The sequence below is a fragment of the Podarcis erhardii genome (genome assembly GCF_964252035.2).
Source record: "Podarcis erhardii genome assembly, chromosome: 11".
Classification (NCBI taxonomy): domain Eukaryota; kingdom Metazoa; phylum Chordata; class Lepidosauria; order Squamata; family Lacertidae; genus Podarcis; species Podarcis erhardii.
In genome coordinates this window covers 47,114,554-47,127,433 of record NC_138501.1, presented here as the reverse complement: position 1 = coordinate 47,127,433, position 12,880 = coordinate 47,114,554, and the positions used below count along the sequence as shown (strand labels likewise).

General features: G+C 44.3%; 1 protein-coding gene across 1 annotated transcript in view; it reads left to right on the top strand.

Moving 5' to 3' along the window:
• Window positions 1-12,880, top strand: part of LOC309352830 (tetraspanin-36-like) — a 28,859-nt gene that overhangs the window by 3,975 nt on the left and 12,004 nt on the right. Inside the window, exons 2-3 of the mRNA XM_081881688.1 lie at window positions 10,792-10,983; window positions 12,748-12,822. Of these exons, the coding sequence (XP_081737814.1) occupies window positions 10,792-10,983; window positions 12,748-12,822 (267 nt within the window). The remainder of the gene's footprint in view (window positions 1-10,791; window positions 10,984-12,747; window positions 12,823-12,880) is intronic.

Sequence of the window (12,880 nt, the reverse complement as noted above, 5' to 3'; positions counted from 1 at the left end):
AAACCACAGTGGGGATGTGCAACTGTTAATGCCCAGAGCCACAATCTGAGTAACCTCTGAGTAAGAGTTGCTGGAAATCCCAGTTGGGGAGAGAGAGATGTTTAGGGTTGCCAGGCAGAAATCCATTAAAATGTCTGTAAAAAAAGCTCAACAAACTACTTTGCTCCAAAAAAACCCTAAACAACTTTTCTTTTCTTTTCTTTTAAATAGAAATAAATAAAAATAAAAATGTGCACCCCACCTCCAAGACCATACCATTGTAACTACCCAACCCCCCCCCAAAAAAAATTTCAACACCTCTTGCAATGGTTTGACCCCTTTCCATTTTAACAGTACAAATTCTACAAATGCCTTCCATATTTCCTCAAAATCATTTCTCCTGCATATCCCTTGTCTTACCTTAATAGCACATGTTAATTTATCATTAATAGCTATACCCCACACCTCTTTTTACCACTCTTCCATTTGATATTCACCTTGTCCCTTCCACTTCCTAGCTATAATAACTCATGCAGCTGTCAACAAATTTGTGAGCAAGCCCTTCCTAGCTTGTGAACCTTCCACCCCATCATCAATTGATAACAAAGCTACCTCTGGACTTTGCGTCAGCTTTAACCCAGTGATTTCTGTTATCTCCTTAAATACCCTTTGTCCCAGCAACTTTTCTGCAACAAACAACACCACCACAAACTGGCTTATAAGTATAAAACCATTTTTTAATGGTTTACCACACATTGTAATTGGAGTGCTATTTTGTATCATGCAGTTTTTCAGACTGATGAAGCGTGTAGCGAAACCTGTAATATATCCGGAGAACAGGTCTCCTTTTGAAGAAGAAGAAGAAGAGTTTGGATTTGAGATCCCGCCTTTCACTCCCTTTAAGGAGTCTCAAAGGGGCTAACATTCTCCTTTCCCTTCCTCCCCCACAACAAACACTCTGTGAGGTGAGTGGGGCTGAGAGACTTCAGAGAAGTGTGACTGGCCCAAGGTCACCCAGCAGCTGCATGTGGAGGAGCGGGGAATCGAACCCGGTTCCCCAGATTAGGAGACTACCGCTCTTAACCACTACACCACACTGGCAATGATGCCCACTTGTGTTATTCTCACCAGGGTGATGGCTTAGATTTGCCTTCCTGTGGTTGATCCATGCATACGGCTTTGTGTTTCCAACTCAAGAACCATTGAAGAACATCTCATCCAGTTCAATCTTTGAAAAACAGCTTTGAAAAACTTTTTCATATTATCCAGTGTGCTACCCTTGCTGTTGTGGCGGCACGGGGTTGCCGTTCTGTGACTGGACTTACGCTACTTGTTGAATGGTTCATTTATCCTGTCTGTATAACGTTTATTGCACATGTAACTTGTTAAGATGCATTTATCCACTCCATGTTTACAGTATTTCCAGGCTTTGTTTTGCACATGGCACCTTAGTATGTTTGTTGCTTGGATGGTTACAAGTCTCTCTCTATTCTAGCAATTATTCTGGTAAATTTGGTTTTAGCTTATGGTTGCCATTAATTTTGTTTTTAACTCATTTTTATAATGTTTTATAATGTTGTATTGTTTTAGTGTTGTTAGCCGCCCTGAGCCCGGCTTCGGCTGGGGAGGGCGGGATATAAATAAAATTTATTATTATTATTATTATTATTTATACTTATAAGCCAGTTTGTGGTATTGTTGTTTTGTTGCATTATTATTACTGTCACCATATTTGATACTTTGTGTATATACCCAGCAACTTTTCTGTCCGGATTTTCACTGTTTGAAATATAGCAACCCTAGCGATGTTGCAATCGGCTTCTCATACCCTCCAACATGTTGCGACGGAAAACCAGGACACCATCTTCTGGGGCCGCACACCTGGACGAGTCACGTCACCCATGCAAGATTGTGGCCTTGGAAAAAGCTTTTTTTTTCTTGGGCACCTTGCTCCAAAACATGTGTTTCAGAGGCACCGTGCGAGATTGTACCTCTGAAAAAGTGCTTTTTTCGGGGTGAGATTGTGGTTCCCCAAATGACTGCCATGCACTCACAGAAAATAAAAGGGTTATTCTGTCTTGAGGGGTATGGATTCTGCTTTTGAGCTTCCCACAGGCACCCAGTCAGCCACTGTGAGAACAGGTTGCTGGACTAGATAGGCCTTAGACCTGATTTAGCAGAGTTTTCCTAAATTCTTAACTTCTCAACGCACGTAGAAATAGAAAATTGTTCAGTGCCATCTGACTATGAACCTACCTGAGCCTTCAGATCTGTGTCAGAGACCCTGCTTGCTGGCTTGCACACCTACTGATTTATTTTAAAATTACATTTATATCGCATTTTCCCTCTGGGGAGATCAAGGTAGAGCTCAAAGGTCTTCTTCCCCATCTTCTCCTCCTTACACCCCTGTGAGGTAGGCTAGGCTGAGAGATGCCAACCGGGCCAGGATCGCTCAATGAGCTTCCTGTCTGACTGGATGGGATTTTGACCTCATCTCCCAGGATCATGGTCTGATGCTCTAACCCAGGGTTTCTCAAACTTGGGTCTCCAGTTGTTGTTGGACTACAACTCCCATCATCCCTAGCTAGCAGGACCAGTGATTCGGGATGATGGGAATTGTAGTTCGAAAACAGCTGGAGACCCAAGTTCAGGAAACCTTGCAGCCGATATCGCACACTGTCAGCAGGAATCCCATCAACTGAAAGTGGGATAGCAGAGGAATCTGGGAGATAATTTCTGTCTGGAAGCAGGCAGCTGTGACATCCTTATTTTTGTTTCCTCACGTACCGTACCAAAATTCTGCGATGTTCCTCTGCCAGGGAAACAAGGCTGTCCTGCCTTACCTCTCACCAAAACATTTAATTTGGGCCTTAATAACCGTATTATCTCTCGGCCTAGCCTAACCTAACACAGGATTGTTGTGAGGATAAAATGTGCCTGGCACACCATGACTGCTGCCCTCAGCTTTTCGCAGGAAGGGTGAGGCTGAAATATAATTGTTTTGTAATAATGTGAGCAGGAGCAATGAGGAGGAGGTCTGGGGTGCCTTAAATAATAATTTAATGTCTTGTTGCATAAGTTGTGACAGGTTACAGCCTACTTTGTCGGATGCATGAAATGCTTTTGGAGGTTGGTAAAGGGGAGAAAGAGAGAGATAGGAAGGAAGGAAGGAAGGAAGGAAGGAAGGAAGGAAGGAAGGAAGAAAGCAAGCATAGGAGTGGTTAAAGTTAACTGTTCTGCTTAGTTTCTTTTTGTTGCAGTTTGCTCGATGGGTGACAGGCTGATATCTGGCAGGGGCACCCCAGGGCCCAGCAAAAAACTGGTGTGTGAGGGAGAGTGTTGAATTATTACTCAGGGTAAAGGTAAAGGGACCCCTGACCGTTAGGTCCAGTCATGGATGACTCTGGGGTTGCGGCGCTCATCTCGCTTTATTGGCCGAGGGAGCCGGCGTACAGCTTCTGGGTCATATGGCCAGCATGACTAAGCCGCTTCTGTTGAACCAGAGCAGCGCACGGAAATGCCATTTACCTTCCCGCCAGAGCGGTACCTATTTATCTACTTGCACTTTGACATGCTTTTGAACTGGTAGGTTGGCAGGAGCAGGGACCGAGCAACGGGAGCTCACCCCGTCGCGGGGATTTGAACTCCTCTGTCATCTCCAGCAACTGACAGCACCGGCTTCCCAGGGTTCATTCAGGCCCTAACAATGCTGGACTAGTACTGGGTGAAACTTGCTTTCCTTCTCTAGAAGAAAAACAAATAAACAGATCTGTGCATCACATTCTCAATTATCCAAAGACTGGGTTATGTTTTTCTGGTTGCTTCCCCCACCTCATTTTATGAAGATTCAACAGTCGGCTTCAATTTAAAACGCACAGAAGGAATACATTTAGCCAAACGGGCTAGAGCAGGCACATCTCAAAATGCAAGGAAGAAAAAAACAAAAAGCCTACCATTTATAATAATATGAAGCCAGAACAATGAGCTGCAAACACTCCCCTCTTCCTCCCTCCCTCCCTCCTTTCCTCTCTCTCACTCTTGGCACCATTATATACGCAAGCACTAATAGAGGGTTTGTTTTCTTGAGTGTGGAGCTTTACGTAGCCAAAATGCCACCATCCACGCAGGCTTGGGGGATTCCTAGCATCTGCAGAAGTATCAAAAACACTTTAGGGGGGAACACCCCAAAACTACCCAATGAGAACTGAGCAGGCTTGGTGGGACCAGAGCATAGGAGCCAACTCCTAGGGGCTGAGGTTCCTTCGCCCCCCCCAAATCTTTGAGGGACCCCCCAAAGTTAATGGACATTGCCATTCAAATGGTGTGAGTGCACCCCACCAAACATCCCAGTGTGGTGTGTGTGTGTGTGTGTGTGTGAGAGAGAGAGAGAGAGAGAGAGAGAGAGAGAGAGAGAGAGAGAGATGTGTATTCTAAAGTGGGCATGGCCAAACTTGGCCCTCCAGATGTTTTGGGACTACAACTCCCATCATCCCTAGCTAACAGGACCAGTGGCCAGTGGTTTTGGGAACGCATGACCGCTTATGTTTTATAAACTATGAAGCTAGGCTTATTTTTTCGGCTCTGCCCCCTGGGAGAGTGATTGTGCAGCTTGTTTGCTTAAAGGTTTAGAAGGGTGCTTGTGGAGAAATTCCACTGAGGTTCTGGTAGCTTTCCAGTCACGTGGCTGTTCATGGGAAGTTCCATGAAGTCTCTCAGACAAGCAAAAGTACTAGCGCATACAGTGTTGGAGAAAAGCTCCAAGTCCAGTTTAAAGATGCTTAATAAGATAATAATTGGGAAGGTGTGTTGGAGCATGTGCAGAGTGCACCATGCACGCCAGGCATAGGCGAACTTGGCCCTCCAGATGTTTTGGGACTACAACTCCCATCATCCCTGACCACTAGTCCTGTTAGCTAGGGATGATGGGAATTGTAGTCCCAAAACATCTGGAGGGCTGAGTTTGCCTATGCCTGCTGTACACCCACAGAGCAGTCACAGCAGGTGCTTACTAATTCTTCAGATGGGAGGGGTGCAGTTTTAAAGGCAGAGCATGTGGCTAGCAGCCAGATTAAGCCTCAACACTTTTTTTGAAGTAATAATGAAATTGTGAAGTGTATGCTGAAATTAACTATGGGTGAATCCTAGAACCATAGCATTGCAGAGTTCAAAGAGATCCTGCGAGTCATCTAATCGAGGCCCCCACAATGTAGGAATCTCATCCAGTATTTATGTTGCCTTCTGCCTTTCACCTTTCAAAGCGAAACTAATAAAATAACTAGTCTTGATTTCAACAGCATCAAGAATCGCAGACAGCCTCAGTGGTGCAATAAGCCTATTTCTGGCATAGCTCTCAAATGATGGGGACAGTACTCGTTTCTGCATGTTTCTCAAATGGTGGGTCATCAATTAATGCCCAGTTCTATGAGAGCAGAGAAGAAGCCGTAATTTTTCTCTAAGAAAACAAGTCATCTTATTCATTCCATTCCACCTTTTGTGGTTTGTTGTTAAAGCAACTCACATCGCTGCAATAATGTTATGTAAACTGTTTTGTGAGGACCTCCCGAAAAGCGGTATATAAATACTGCAGTTGCAGTTCCCAGCACCCTTAGAGTCATAGCATCATAGAACTGCAGATTTGGAAGGGGTCATAAGGCTCATCTAGTCCAACCCCCGGAAGTCAGGAATCTTCCACCCAATGTGGGGCTCCAACCCACTGCCCTGAGATTAAGGGGGTCTTGTGCTCTACCAGTTGAGCCCTTAACAAACTGCATTTCCCGGGGGGAAGCCAAGTGCTTTAATTCACGGTGTGGGTGTGGTTGCATCAAAGCAAGTATTCAGCAAACTTTCCAGAACATTTCCCCCTCCCTTTCCAAGAGTCTTGACTTCTGAGGAAGTGTGCGTGTTGGACAAGTCCTTCCAGCCAATTATAATTGGGCAACTGGAATTTTCCCATGTGTTTTTTCATCCCAGCTGAAAATAGTGATGGTGTTTTTCCCTGCCATATGTCCTGCGAATTTCAGAGAGTTGCGACTGATGGCACTTAACCTATTCTTACCTGGAGAGGTAGAGGTTGCGGGAATCTGGTGTGAACTTCCTCCTTCCTAAAGAATGCCACTGAGGCCCTTATGCCAAGAAATAAATCAAATAATTAAAATATTGGGTAAGTGGTTTTGAGCCTGGCTGATTGAGCCAGAGAGTGATGCAATGACCTACTTGAAAAGAGAGCAGTTCTTACTCCTTCTGCCATGAGCTAAAGAGGTCTTTGGATTGTCAACTCTTGGGCTGACCTGACCTGTATGAGGGGTGTGCCACTCATCATTCTGGTTAAACCTCTTGAGATAAAGACGCCATCTTCTAAGTGTGGGACAGACTGAGTGCACTCGAGCATTGAGCAAGCTAAATTTTTGTTTTAAGAGCAAGGTGAAAGAAGGCTTTCTCTGAGGCCTTATTTGGACTGTACATTTGAAGCAGTGTTATACCACTTTCAATGATATCCCCCCAAGAATCCAAGTTAGTGTGATTTGTTAAAGTTGCTGAGAGTTGCTTGTTGTTGTTTAGTCGTTTAGTTGTGTCCGACTCTTCGTGACCCCCTGGACCAGAGCACGCCAGGCACTCCTGTCTTCCACTGCCTCCTGCAGTTTGGTCAGACTCATGTTTGTAGCTTTGAGAACACTGTCCAACAATCTCGTCCTCTGTCATCCCCTTCTCCTTGTGCCCTCCATCTTTCCCAACATCATAGAATCATAGAATCATAGAGTTGGAAGAGACCACAAGGGCCATCGAGTCCAACCCCTTGCCAAGCAGGAAACACCATCAGAGCACTCCTGACATATGGTTGTCAAGCCTCTGCTTAAAGACCTCCAAAGAAGGAGACTCCACCACACTCCTTGGCAGCAAATTCCACTGTCGAACAGCTCTTACTGTCAGGAAGTTCTTCCTAATGTTTAGGTGGAATCTTTTTTCTTGTAGTTTGGATCCAAGGGTCTTTTCCAGGGAGTCTTCTCTTCTCATGAGGTGGCCAAAGTCTTGGAGCCTCAGCTTCACGATCTGTCCTTCCAGTGAGCACTCAGGGCTGATTTCCTTCAGAATGGATAGGTTTGATCTTCTTGCAGTCCATGGGACTCTCAAGAGTCTCCTCCAGCACCATAATTCAAAAGCATCAATTCTTTGGCGATCAGCCTTCTTTATGGTCCAGCTCTCACTTCCATACATCACTAGAGAGTTGCTTGGCGAACCATTATTCCCCTCCCAGAGCCACAGTCCTCAGTGTGTTGCAATAGTCAATCCTTCTTTTCCATAGAACTCTGGAACTGCAGTTCCGAGAGCGGAATAGGGGTTCTCCCGAAGACTCTCAGCACCCTTAACAAACTAGTTCCTAGGATTCTTTTGGGGAAAGTATCCAGTTGGCTTCTGTGGATGTTTTTATTAACTGTACAGTCGAGCTCTCTGGGTTGTAATTCAGCGCAGCGTATTTTTTTTCAGTGTGTGGATCTTTGGTGGAGATAGATCTTTGCAGTCCCTTCTCCAGAGTTGGATTTTGCATATACAGTCTAAGTGTATATTAGGGTTGCTGTACGTCTGGACATACTGAGACATTTCCAGAACATACTTGGAATACTGCTGTTGGAAGCAGTGTCCGGGCAGAAATTGGCAAAAATGTCCTGGAAAATCCGGCCGTATGGCAATGCATGTCAGCAGTGCAGTTTTTGACGATTTTACTTTTAAAAAAGCTCCAAATTGTCCATTTTTTGTGATTTTGCTCAAAAATTTCAACAACAAAACTAAAAAAAGCTCAATAACTTTGCCCCCCCCCCATAACCTGTGTGTCTGGATTTTCACTAATTGAAATACGGCAACCCTAACATATATTCCCCTTTTTAAAAAAGTACAGGGAAATAACTGGAAGATTGATAGGTTTGTTTGTGCCTTTAAGAAGCCTTCTGGGAAGCTGAGTTTGTTGCTACAGAGGAGCCTTTTAAACTTATCTCTTCGTATGTTGAAAGGAAGGAGCCACAAAGACTGCAAGTCTATGTACCCATGTCTCTATTTAGAAATCAGTTCTGATGCATTTAATAGGGTTTAGTTTCTGGGAACTGAAGTTGTTTTTAAGTGCTGTGATGTCCAAGCTAGCTAGGCAAAAGAGGAAGCATTTGCACTTTTAATAGGATGACAAGTTAATATCACGAACTACTGTACATCACATGAGTCTGCCTCATAATGTTGCTTATAGTTCGGCTTGGCGTGCATAATTTCCAAGCAAATTTGTCCTCTTGATATTTTGTATTTGCAAATAGGAATTGTATTTGAGTATGTTTGTCTTTGTTTAGCTTGTATACACTTCACTACATTCTGCCAGGTTTTTTTAGGTCAGGTAACCAGAACTAGGGATGTGGGTGGCGCTGTGGGTTAAACCACAGAGCCTAGGACTTGCCGATCAGAAGGTTGGCGGTTTGAATCCCCGCGACAGGGTGAGCTCCCGTTGCTCAGTCCCTGCTCCTGCCAACCTAGCAGTTTGAAAGCACATCAAAGTGCAAGTAGATAAATAGGTACAGCTCCGGCAGGAAGGTAAACGGCGTTTCCGTGCGCTGCTCTGGTTCGCCAGAAGCGGCTTAGTCATGCTGGCCACATGACCCGGAAGCTGTACGCCGGCTCCCTCGGCCAGTAAAGCGAGATGAGCGCTGCAACCCCAGAGTCGGCCACAACTGGACCTAACGGTCAGGGGTCCCTTTACCTTTACCTTTAACCAGAACTAACAAATGAAAACTCTTGCTCAGGTTTCAGCAAACTTTTCCAGCAGACTGTCCCTCAGACCTTGTGGGGGGCCCAGACTATATTTTGGAAAGAAAAAACAAAAGAACAAATACCCATGCCCCACAAATAACCCAGAGATGCATTTTAAATAAAAGGACACATTCTACTCATGTAAACACACACTGATTCCTGGACAGTCCGTGGGCCGGATTTAGAAGGCGGTTGGGCCGGATCCAGCCCCCGGGCCTTAGTTTGCCTACCCATGCTCTTGCTGGTGCGGTGCAATGATTGAATTGCAAGTGTTTTCACTGTTGTGTTGATGTGTCAGATGCAATCACACACAACTGGAAAGCTAACCGTTGCCTGTCCACAGCAAATTTCCTATCAGCCTCTGTCAGCACAACTCTACTGGTTGGGGCTGATGTGAGTTGCAGTCCAAACTTTCCAGAGGGCACCAGTTTGGCAAAGTCTGTTATAGAGACTGCCTTTCATTTCAACTAGAAGATTTCTCTGTAGGAAGGAACATTTTTCAGAAGGAAGTTTTCCATGACTGCTGTAATAATCAACCGCCGTTTCAGAATGAAATGTGTTTTTAAATCAGAAGCATGACAAATGTCGATCTTATGCCTGATGCACTTAATTTAAAGCCAAGCACATGGTTAAAATTATACTGAGAGCAAATAAGACTGTTGACCGCTGACAGATGATTAGCTGGCATCTTTGTTCCAAAGATGAGCTCATAGTTTCCCTAGAAGACCATAATGTTCGTTCAGGCCTGGCCCTATCATTTGGCAATGTGAGACTATGTCCTCGGGTAACAGATGCGGCAGAAAGGGTCAGCCTCCTGGTTGTACTGTTTAGTTGGGGATCAAAGCTGTGGGTGCCACAAGACTTATCTAACACCAAGTTCCCCTGCTGGTCTTCGTCAGGACTCAGAGCAAAGCAACATCAGAACCTAGAGACACACTACTGGTTGACCACTGTGAGAACAGGGTGATGGACTGGATAGGCCTTTGGTCTGATTCAGCAGGGATGTTCTTAAGTTAACTCTGAAAATGGTGTGCCAATGGTACTTAACTCCGGTAAAATTGGCTAAAATTTACAAATTAAAATCAAATACCTGTGTCGGAGATGCAAGAAAGAAATAGGAACAATGTTTCACATGTGGTGGGAATGCCGACCTATTAAACAATTTTGGAATGAAATATATGAAGAAATCAAAAAGATGTTTAAAATAGCTTTTAGTGAAAAACCAGAGGCATTCCTTTTAGGTATAATCACAAACAATATTCCTGACAATCAAAGGAAAGTATTCCTCTGTGTGACAACAGCTGCCAGGATGCTCATAGCAAAATATTGGAAAGGGAGAAAAATTCCATCAATGAAAGAATGGCAAATTAAATTTTGTGAATATATGAATCTGACAAGACTCATTCATAAGGGGACAATCGGACCAAAAATTATTAAAAGAATGGGGATGTGCTAAAGAGTATATGAAAAAACATTGTTCTGGAGTAGGCATATTGATATGTACTGAATGATGCTTTGCAGGGTTAAAGAAAGAAGAAAATGGTGTAAAAAGTATAAAGATATAAGTAATCTACATTACACACAACAACTTAGAAAGAGTAAAAATTTCGAGGTCTTAGAACAAAGGAAGGAAGTCAATATGTGTATATGTATGTAATGACTAGATTAGAATGATATGGTTTTATTTGTAGATGTGTGTTTTTGTTTTATGTTGTTTTATGTTGTTTTTGTTCTTTTTTCTTTTGTGTTCTTTTTTTCTTGTTTGTACTGTTTTATTTCGGATTAAATGTTTGTAATTTTTGTTGTAATTTTGCATTGAAAATAATAATTAAAAAAATTAACTCTGAATTGTAGTAGGCAAGTTGTCTCGCAGCAATATGGAAACTAGGTCAAATCCTGTGGCTAGATCCAGCACAGACCAGTCTTGGAAGGAGTCATTTGGGTTCATTGGGAACCGGGTGGAGGAAGTCATAATAGTTTAAACTGGTTTATCTGATGCCATTTTGAAACAACATTTTGCTTTATATTAAGGCTGCAGCAGCTGGACTTTCTTATGTTGGCGCATATGTCCTCAACACCTACAAGGAATATGACCCTTTCCTCCAGGATAAATACCCACTCCTGCCGGCTGTCATCATCATTTGTGTTGCCGTGGTGATGTTCGTTATCGGCCTCATTGGCTGCTGTGCTACAATCCGTGAATCCAAGATTGGGTTGGGAGTGGTAAGTAAGAAGTCCATCACTGGAAATGCCTTCTGTAGCAATTCCATGGTGCCAGAGAGAGGGAATCGGAGAGGACAAGGGCTTGTCCACACTTCCACTTTTGTTGTTGTTGTTTAGTAGTTTAGTTGAGTCCGACTCTTCGTGACCCCATGGACCAGAGCACGCCAGGCTCTTCCACTGCCTCCCGCAGTTTGGTCAGACCCATATTTGTAGCTTCGAGAACACTGTCCAACCATCTCGTCCTCTGTCGTCCCCTTCTTCTTGTGCCCTCCATCTTTCCCAACATCAGGGTCTTTTCCAGGGAGTCTTCTCTTCTCATGAGGTGGCCAAAGTATTGGAGCCTCAGCTTCACGATCTGTCCTTCCAGTGAGCACTCAGGGCTGATTTCCTTAAGAATGGATAGGTTTGATCTTCTTGCAGCCCATGGGACTCTCATGGATCCCCTTCATGGATCACTGCCTTGCCGTGGCGAAGGGGCTTGAATAACTCAGAGAAGCTATGAACTATGCCAAGCAGGGCACTTCCACTTTTACACAGGGCCAAATGGTTTTCTGTTTGACCCACTGCTTTTCCCAGACAAACCCGCTCTTTAGAGCTTAATCGGAGCAATTGTCAATCCGCTGAAAACCCGTTGATCATTCCCATTCAGTGGTAAATATTGGGTTTTCCTGGGGGAAGGCGGCAGGACAACTGAAAGCCTGAATGAGCCCCAAGTGTATTTTCCACCCACTTCCAGACAAGTCACTTGCCCTATGGCTTGCCTTAGGGCTGGGGCCATGTAGTTCCTTGAAGGAAAGGTCATTGCCACGTAAAATTTGTAGCTGGAGATCTCTTAAGTATGCCCACTTGAGACTGAATTCCGTCATGACTAAGAAGACTTCAGAAGAGGATGGGAGCATTAATGTGAACTATACCATTTGACAGTTCTTCAGATATTTGTAGATGGCTATCATAATCTGTGATTCTTCAGTGGTTTGGCTTCACTCCGTTGTTTCTCGAGACAGACGGATGCCAACCAACCAACCAATATTATTATTATTATTATTATTATTATTATTATTATTATTATTATTTATTAATACCCCGCCCATCTGGCTGGGTCCCCCCAGCCACTCTGGGCGGCTACCAACAAAACACTAAAATACAATAACCTATTAAACATTAAAAGCTTCCCTAAACAGGGCCGCCTTTAGATGTCTTCTAAAAGTTTGGTAGTTATTTTTCTCTTTGACATCTGGTGGGAGGGTGTTCCACAGGGCGGGTGCCACTACCGAGAAGGCCCTCTGCCTGGTTCCCTGTAACTTGGCTTCTCGCAGTGAGGGAACCGCCAGAAGACCCTTGACGTGGACCTCAGTGTCCGGGCAGAACAATGGAGGTGGAGACGCTCCTTCAGGTATACAGGACTGAGGCCGTTTAGGGCTTTAAAGGTCAGCACCAACACTTTGAATTGTGCTCAGAAACGTACTCATATCACCTCTCACTCTCCTCTTCTCCAGGCTAAACACACCCAGCTCCCGCAACCGTTCCTCATAAGCCTTGGTTTCTGGACCCTTTCTCATCCTCCTCTGCACATGTTCTTGCTTGTCAATATCCTTCTTAAACTGTGGTGTCCAGAATTGGACACAGGACTCTAGGTGATGCTAGGCAACAGGTCTCTCTCATCCCCACCCCTCACACAAGGCTTCTTCACCCAAGCCTGTCATCTTATATGTCTACAACACCTGTAGACCAGCCTCTTCCTAACTAACTCTTTCTTTCCTCCAGTTCCTGATCATTATCCTGTTGGTCTTCATTGCTGAAGTGGCAGCTTTTGTCCTTGGATTCATTTACAAAGGACAGGTGGGTAAAAACAGATGTATGTATTCTGTACCAATGATGGGGGCGGGTGGGCGAGGTG